This window comes from Carya illinoinensis, chromosome 2, assembly GCF_018687715.1.
Source record: "Carya illinoinensis cultivar Pawnee chromosome 2, C.illinoinensisPawnee_v1, whole genome shotgun sequence".
In the NCBI taxonomy this organism is placed as follows: Eukaryota; Viridiplantae; Streptophyta; class Magnoliopsida; order Fagales; family Juglandaceae; genus Carya; species Carya illinoinensis.
Genome location: NC_056753.1, coordinates 32,302,097 through 32,311,765, shown reverse-complemented (window position 1 = coordinate 32,311,765; position 9,669 = coordinate 32,302,097). Strand labels below are relative to the sequence as shown.

The following is a 9,669-nucleotide window of genomic DNA, read 5'->3' as shown; positions in this document are numbered from 1 at the left end:
TACAGTTATGAAGTGCGCAAGCGTCATGTAATTATTTTGAAAAAGTGATTGTACAACGCTTACAAACTCATGACTGCAACTAACATTTCTCTATACCTATTGAGCAAAACTAAATTCAAACATATGGCAATTATATCTACATCAATGCCAATTAAGCTCACGAAACCGATGAAAAGTACTTCCCCTTTCAAACTCAAACAGTAAGATAATATCTGCACCATGCCAACTAATGGTGCATGGCCTTTGCAACTTGGTTGAAATCAAGAAAACCGACTGTTTCATTAGAATCACTCACAAGAACAGGACCGGAGTACGCGGCGTCAAATCTTTCTTTACTACTTGTTTGTGAATCTAAAGTTGGTATATACCCCAAATGATCATATTGACAATGTTTCACCTTCATTAATCAGCCATCTGTATATTCTGAAGAGTAGTGATCTCGACCCGAGTTAACGACCATCTACAAAAATAATCATATATACAAGAAACATACCAGAATTGGTAGTACTCTTGGCCCCTAATGACTCTAGGTTAACAGAGAGTTCTCTACCTGTGTTTGGTTTGATTTAAATCGAAAGATATGGTACGTAATACGAGAAAAACCAACTAACTTGCTCTAAACATCTGATGATAAACTTGGTTTACATCAATTCTTTGTGCGTTTATCATGAGATGGTGGTGTTATGTTTTTCTAGATCACAATGAACTTGCTCCATATTTCTTAATAGTGCCATATATTTATTGAAAATTTTTCTTCCTAAGCTGGTGAATGGAGCACATTTAGTAAAGAATGTACATGACATAATTTAATTTGAAATATACATTTTAAAATATAAATCTTATAATTCAAATCTTACCATTAAACTTTTTCCAATCTGATCATAATTACTGTTCCAACTTGGTCGACACCTCTCATTCATCCGGAGTCTATTCTCTCCATTTCTGGTAATAATACCCATTATGTAGAAAATGTATGTAGAATACATTAAGGCCTGATTTGAATAGCAAAATCTTTTTATTTTATCTCAATATCCAAATAATATCATAAAAAACAAACATTTTTCAATTTTAAATTTTCAAATTTTTAATCTATTCATTATAATTTTTACAAATTTTCAAACAAAACATGAAAGATAATTCAAATTTTTCAAATTTTAAAACAAAAATAATGTTAAAAAATTATATTCTAATAATATTTTAACTTTATAATAATTTAATTCAAATTTTTCTCTTTCATTTTTTCAAACAATACAAAATATCTCAATTCAAATAATTTTATTACTATTCATAAATTATTTCATTACCATTCACAAATCATTCTATCTCACCTCATTATCCAAACCGACCACTACAATTATAAGAATCTTTCTTGCCTACCCCCAAAGTCAACATCAAGCTCCAGTACTACGTACAAGGCATTCGAGTTTTCCTCCACTCCCCCAAGTCGTCGTCTTCTTTTATTTTCCTTACTTCGGCCTTTTCTTTTACATTCACTCCCCCAAGTCGTCGCTTCTAAGCATGATTCTCTTCTTTCATTTTTATATACATTTTCCTTTCTTCGGCCTTTTCTTTTACGTACATTCACTCCCCCAAGTCGTCGCTTCTAATCATGATTCTCTTCTTTCATTATTATATATTTCTTTTGCCTTCTGGTAGCAGTGACTTTGAATTATTGAGGCCAAAATGAGAGGAAACTGGAGTCTTTCTAGAAGATCTAAATCCAAGTCTAACGGTCAAATTAATCGCTTGTTTCAATGAATTTACTGAAATTCAGCATAAAAAATATATTGTTTCAATTACTATATAATATTGGATATTGATCGCAACTTGCAGTACTAATGTCGCTTGGTGTTGGGAAGAATTAATCAGATCATTTAAAAGGAAAATTGATTTTAAGAAAAAGACCCGGCCATAAAAATTGCAAAAACGTATATAAATGCAATAAGAGAGAATTTTTGGGAACCATGAAGAGTGGTTGAGTTCTGATTGGTCTCTGACTACGGCCGACAGGTTCGATCAAGATTCAGCCGCGCGTATATTGGCCGCAAAAAACTAGTCAATAACGATGGCTTGCCGTTTTAAAGCAACGGGGACTTTTTCTTTGGCAGTGGAAAGGTACGGTTAAATGATATAAACAATAAAACATAGTTCTTTCTCTCTACATTATAAATTTTTAAAATAAATAATAATTTTATATAATATCAAAACAGGAGTATTTGACTCTATGTTTTATATCATTTAATCATTTACGAATTATAACGTTATCTTGAGCTAATGGATCATCCAATTACCATTGATGATAGAATGCATGAAGAACTTATATACGAAATGTACATCATGATGCAGCCTCGCGTTATTAATTGTCTAAGTTATTCTGAAATGTTTAAGATATATATAATTCCTTCAATTATTGTATTAAAAAAAATTAAAAATGGCAATTCAAACCACAAATATTTCTTTTTGATTTGGTCTAACTTGGTCCTGGCGATCAATATTGAAACCACAAATAATTCTAATATTGAAGTTGACTTTACGGAGCAATATTTTGGAAGTTGGTACCACCCACCTCAATTATTTTTAAAGCGTGTTCTTCATAGATGCCTACCCCAAAACGTGCGGTTCTTGACAGAGAGACGACTGAAATTGTCGTATTGTTATAATGAAAGAGTTACAACTTAACTTCCTTATTTTTTTCTTTTTTAAGAAGACGATGGACTTCAATTTTATTGATAATCTTCATTTATGATGGAGAAATACCATAGTAACAACCAAACACCTAGAAAGACAATTATTCAATAAATCTAAACCCGGCATCAAAAACTAATATAATACTCAAAAGCCACCATACAATTCAAACCATAAATCTGAAAAAATTACCTTAAAATCAATGTTACCTAACAGGCCAAAGATAAGGAAGATCCCCTTTATACACTCTAATTATTCCTTTCATTAAGAAGAGGATATCCGAAAAAGAAAATCATACACCATTCCGGCGATTAGCTCCTCTGTGAGCCAAACCATCCGCTGCTACATTTGTTTCTATATTGATCAATACATGATGCGTAATTGCCAAAGTCCAAAAGGCTGGCGGAGCATGGAAAGTCCAAATCTGCCAATTATATATCTCGAAATTGTGAAGGAGTCCAATTAGGATTAATTATGACTAATCATTGCCAAGTGGACTCCTTCAAATGTTCGATGCAAGATATTCTATAAATAAAATACGATATCGTCGATCGATCGGTTTCCGCTTTGCCCGTACGTACGACGCGTAATCTGAAGGGGAATTACCTTCACCATTTGACTACTGTTTTTAAAGTTGTCGGTAATGAAACTACTGATACCAGCATGGACCATATACACCAAATCCTCTGTAGACTGTAATTATCTATATATATAAATATATTGTATAGATTCCTTAGATTTTATATCGACCGTTATATTTCGAATAAGTATAATGCGAATTAAAATATATTTCGAGAATTCTTGCTCTAAGACTCTAGAATTCGAGTAAGAAATCGTTTTCCAGGAAAGCAATCATACTTTTACACACTCCTATTGGTGTGTAAGGGTCATTAGATGACATCCTGAAGTCAGAGGTCAGGGTAGTACCAACTTTACCTTGTTCGTGTGATTGGCAAACACTAAACATGGTGCGAACATGTGAAATTAAACAATTCGATGGGCTGTCATTGGCAAGAAAATCCTGCTTCTTCTACATAGTGATGAGGACGTACTTTGAGTCATTGACTTCGTTGCTCAAGTCCTCGGCCTGTATCGGCACTATGGCAGTATAAACTCTAATTAGATGGCTCAAAACATAAACAAGAAGAAACTAATTCTCTGGTGATGGCGGGGTTCCGAACTTCCATCTTTGCATTTCTTGGTGTTTTGTCTCTTATACTACTTCTGGTTCATGCCCAGGATCAATCAGGTATGTATATGACATGTTCTAAATCTTCTTGATCGTAGTATTAATTAGTTTGGTTGGGCTAACCATGCATAAATCTAAGATATTGTTCTGTTTTATCTGTCTCAGACTTCATAAGCATAGCTTGTGGGTTGCCAGCAAATTCAACATATAAGGAAGGGACGACAAACATAGATTACATTTCAGACGCTAACTACATAGACACTGGTATAAGTAAGAGCATAGCATCTGAATTCCAAGGTACCCTTCAACAGCAGGTATGGAATGTCAGAAGCTTTCCGCAAGGAGTCCGGAACTGTTACACCATAAACATCACAAGAGGTACTAAATATTTGATACGAGGAACCTTCGTGCATGGGAATTACGATGGACAAGGTAATTTACCAGAATTCGATCTGTATCTCGGGACAAACATGTGGGATACAGTCAAGGTGGAGAATGCATCCTATAGTATTATCAAGGAGCTCATACATGTCCCATCTCGAAACTATATACATGTCTGTCTCGTAAACACCGGCCTCGGGACACCATTTATATCAGCAATAGAGTTCAGGCCATTAAAAAACCACACGTACGTGATCATATCTGGATCATTGGCACTACTTCTGCGCGCAGATGCTGGTTCAACTAGCAATCAATCATACAGGTAAGTCAATCTATATGAGATCGATCAACTGCTTCATTTTCATTACTGCAGAAGTAAATACATCTTTCACGAATAATATTCTTGCAGTTAAGTAAGTTTGAGCTGTGGAAAATTGCCTGTCTTTCAATAAATAAAACATATAGATAGATTCATTCTGCTCCTGGAGTATTATACTGAATATATGTGCTTATTAATTACTTAGGTATGCATACGATGTGCATGATCGCCTTTGGTTGCCCTATAACTACAATAAGTGGAAAGACTTGAGCACAGGACTTACCATTGAATCCCAAAGTCAGAATGATTATCAACCAGCATCTGTTGTCATGAGTACTGCAGCCACCCCAATAAATGAGAGCGCTCCGATGGAATTCTATTGGGAAGATAACGGTCGGCATACCCAATTCTATATCTTCATGCACTTTGCAGAAGTCGTAAAGCTAGAACCCAACCAGTCCAGATCATTCAACATTACTCTTAATGGGAAGTACTGGTATGGACCTCACGTTCCCGATTACCTGTCTACATCTACTTTGTACACTTCATGGCGCCCCATGACTGGGAATAATACGTATAAATTCTCGTTGTTCAAAGAGGAAAATTCTACACTTCCACCCATCCTCAACGCAGTTGAAATCTATTCTGTGAAAGATTTCTGGCAATCAGGAACAGATCAAGCGGATGGTACGTTCTTCCACACATAAATAAGCTCTCTATATCAGTTTCATACGTACTTCATTCTATTGATGTGCATAAATTTGACTGACTAATTGGATATATGCATATGAAAATATTGTTTAGTTGATGCCATCAGAAAGATCAAATCAACATATGGAATAAAGAGAGATTGACAAGGAGATCCATGTGCCCCGTTTCAGTACTCATGGGAAGGTCTATATTGTAGCTATGATGCTGATAATGCCCCCAGAATCACATCCTTGTCAGTAATTTAATTTGTTCCTTTATATAATAATCTTAATTAATCAATTTTCAATTACTTGTTTTCAGCTATCCCTAATTTGGAAAATTTAAATTGCTCAGGAACTTGTCCTCCAGTGGATTGACCGGAGGGATATCTGTTGATATATCAAATCTCACAATGTTAAAATCTTTGTAAGTAAAATGATTCTATTCTCAAATCGGTGTGTAAAGTATAGTATTCACATCATCACTTAAATAGTAAAATTTGATTTGGAAGATTCAAATTATAAAATTTATCTTTCAAATCAAATTATATCACATAAGCAGTTTACTAAATTCATGTATTCTACCCACTGGTTTGAGAATATATATAATTTTGGACAATGTTAGGGTGACTACCAAATGTGCCTACCAAATGTGTACACTAGTATAAATTAGTTTTTTTATACTAATTTTCCTTAACCATTAAAAAAAAAGAAAAGAAGAAGACATATTTGATAATCATACTATCATTTTCCTATAATTTTTCTTCTAACTAATTATATGAATAATTTGCAAGACCAGTAAATAAAAAATCCTTACTTTACAATTTTATTCAACAATAAATATCAAATTGTAACGATTCTATTACAGGGATCTATCAAACAATAGCTTGACAGGATCAGTGCCCAATTTTCTGTCTAAATTAATAAACTTGAGGGTCTTGTAAGTTAACTTGGACTTTTTTCTTTTCAAATGATTGAAACTAAAAAAATTTGTCTCATATAAGCTGAATTATAATCATTTTATCTTTGCAGAAACTTAGAACAAAACAAACTCACTGGTTCAGTTCCACATGAACTGATTGAAAGAAGTGACAATGATTCACTGTCATTAAGGTATGATATATATTTTTTTTTCTCAGCCATTAAGGTATGATATTTATTCAAGAACAATTGAGCCCCAGCATGTTTTTTCAAAACTTTTTTATTATTTTCTATTTTCTTCAGATAAATAATTTACCAAATATATCTAGAGAGCAAAGAAGCTGAAGCACAAGTTGTAAATTTGTAATCTCTAAAAATTAATGAAACATCAATATATCTCTCTATAATAATAAGCGTCTATCCCGCTGCTACAAGAATGAGCAGTAAATTCACATATTTGATTTTTTCTATTTATTGCATAGTTACTTTTTTCTTGCTGAACCTCTCTCTCTCTCTCTCTCTCTGAAGCTCACGAACCCAGCTCTCTGCCAAAGCCTCAAGATCCACTCCACCCCACCGAAAAGTCTGAACTTTTTACTACCCAGAAGATTTCTCACCTGCAAAAGCCATGACGATCGATCAGGATCTGCGATACCCGGTATTCATTTCTCACGTTTGATGCAGAGCTCAATCTCATTGATTGCTTGGAAGCACTAGGAGGCCACCAAAATGCCCACAAACTTATTGCAAAAGAAAATTCTATAGTTCACAAGCACTAGGAGGCCACCAAAATGCCCACAAAAGAGAGAGGACCTAGCAAAAAGAGGACAAAAGATAGCAGCACACATATTGGCCTCCACAGAAGCTTTTGGGCACTCCCTCCACCAGCACCGACACCGGCACTACCCAAGTATGGCTTCTCTTCCTCTTCATGGTGCTAATTACAATAATAGATCGCTCGGAGTTCAGACGCATTCTATGATCCAAAAGCCTTCTCACAAATCATCTTCGGTTGAGTTCTGGGAACCTCAGGACTGGTCAAGACCCCTCGTTGACCAACAACCAACAGTTGGGAATTTTCACACAGCAGTAGGATCGCTTTCGCGAGGCAGCGTTGGTAGATTTGGATTGCTAAGAATGATAAATGGTTCTCCAGCCCGTGATGATGAATTTAGTGGATTTTGGTCTGCAGATAGTGCTGCTCTTTACAGGACTAATCAAGAGGAGATGAAGAAGCTTGACTTATCTCTCAAGCTTTAAGAGTTGCACGCTTCGTCTTTTTTCTTTTTTTACGGAAATTAATGTTGTATATTCAAAGCTGCCTTGCTTAATGAGAAAAGAAACTTATTTGAGAAGAAATTTTAAATTTTTTGAAACATGAGATTTTTTAAAATGAAAATTAATAAATTAAAATATGCATTTATTTTTATAAAATTTTTGACAATAAAAATTTTTTAATTTTTAAAATTTTTATTTTAATCGTAAAAGTTAACGAGACCTAAACAGTAGCGTGTAGAGACGTGCAGGGCCTTGATTTCAACTGACGGTGGTGCGGGGATCGATGAATTTGCTTTAGTAACGTGACAGAGACGTATGGCATCATAGAATTGACCCCATCAATAACAAAGTGATATATCTTGTGTGAATGGAAGATTTATTAATGATTTCTTAGTACTTTTTTTTTTTTTTTTTTTTAATGTCGATCGACTCAAATGGGTTCAAGTTCTTGCCCTCATGACATTAAACAACAAAAAAAAAAAAATGGAAATCTCAAAAATTATGTCTGCCACAATGAAAATGCAAAACATGCCTTCCATAAATCTTATGCATGCGCCCCCACCGCATGCAATACTGTACCAGCACAAACGTCCATGCATGCAACAACACAAAGATAGCAAATAAATATTTTATAGCCAATAATTATCGAGCCAATTGCATGCATGTCAGATCAGCATTCCCTTCGATATAATATAAAACAAATATTTTCAAGATTCGTACCATGTGGTTTTGGGTTAACTATTGATTAGTGGACACATATGAAATATTATCACTTCACGTATGAGACAGAGAGAGAGAGAGATCGAGATCAATTGTCTTGGAGGAGAAATTAAAAAAATTGTAAGGAGTTGAAATTATTGAAGTTAAATAATTACATGATCTAATTAAAAATTGATAGATGGAAGAAAATCATGTCTATCAACATGCAATACTATATCAGCACAAACGTCTATGCATGCAACAGCACAAGGATAGCAAATAAATATTTTATAGCCAATAATTATCGAGCCAATTGCATGCATGTCACATCAGCATTCCCTTCGATATAATATAAAACAAATATCTCCAAAATTCATACCATGCATGCAATACTGAACCAGCACAAACGTCCATGCATGCAACAGCACAAGGATAGCAAATAAATATTTTATAGCCAATAATTATCGAGCCAATTACATGCATGTCACATCAGCATTCCCTTCGATATAATATAAAACAAATATCTCCAATATTCGTACCATGTGGTTTTGGGTTAACTATTGATTAGTGGACACATATGAAATATTATCACTCCACATATGAGACAGAGAGAGAGGGATCGAGATCAATTGCCTTGGAGGAGAAATTAAAAAAATTGTAAGGACTTGAAATTATTGAAGTTAAATAATTACATGATCTAATTAAAAGTTGATAGATGGAAGAAAATCATGTCTATCAGCATGCAATACTATACCAGCACAAACGTCCATGCATGCAACAACACAAGGATAGCAAATAAATATTTTATAGCCAATAATTACCGAGCTAATTGCGTGCATGTCACATCAGCATTCCATTCGATATAATATAAAACAAATATCTCCAAGATTCGTACCGTGTGGTTTTGGGTTAACTATTGATTAGTGGACACATATGAAATATTATCACTCCACGTATGAGATAGAGAGAGAGGGATCGAGATCAATTGCCTTGGAAGAGAAATTAAAAAAATTGTAAGGACTTGAAATTATTGAAGTTAAATAATTACCTGATCTAATTAAAAATTGATAGATAAAAGAAAATCATGTCTATCATTGTCCACGATCAACGACCTTGATCGTGGAAGCCCTGCCGTCCTCCGACTGAGCCAAAAGCCGGTCAATTCCCTTGGCGATCTCGTTCCCTTCACCAACAAAGTATTTTCCAGAAGAAAATCTTTTTATTTTATTTTATTCTATTTTTCAGGTCTCTCGTGAACAACTGTGTTAAAATAAATATGCAAAAGTTATATACAGAAAGATGCGATTAAACTAAAAGAAGGTTGTTGGAGAGGTTTGTTTTGTGGGTGATTGATTATGTATGTTGTGGGACCAGGCTCTTTTCCATGCATGCTAGCTTTGTTTATTTTATTTTATTTTATTTTTATGAATCGTCATGGATAGCAAAAGATCATCATATAGATATAGGTCATGTGTTGACATATATAAATGATGAATAATCAGAGGGAA

At 34.2% G+C, this 9,669-nt stretch overlaps 1 protein-coding gene and 1 pseudogene across 1 annotated transcript; both read left to right on the top strand.

Annotated features, from left to right (window-relative positions):
- Window positions 1–3,694: 3,694 nt before the first annotated feature.
- Window positions 3,695–7,516, top strand: LOC122300992 (annotated as a pseudogene).
- LOC122301904 (zinc finger protein 3-like) lies at window positions 7,097–7,444 on the top strand. Its single transcript, XM_043113260.1, has one exon. It carries the CDS (start codon window positions 7,097–7,099, stop codon window positions 7,442–7,444), a length of 348 nt encoding a protein of 115 aa, XP_042969194.1.
- Window positions 7,517–9,669: the final 2,153 nt, after the last annotated feature.

Coding starts and splice junctions, on each gene's coding strand:
- LOC122301904 (XM_043113260.1), top strand. CDS start 7,097: ATGGCTTCTCTTCCTCTTCATGGTGCTAATTACAATAATAGATCGCTC.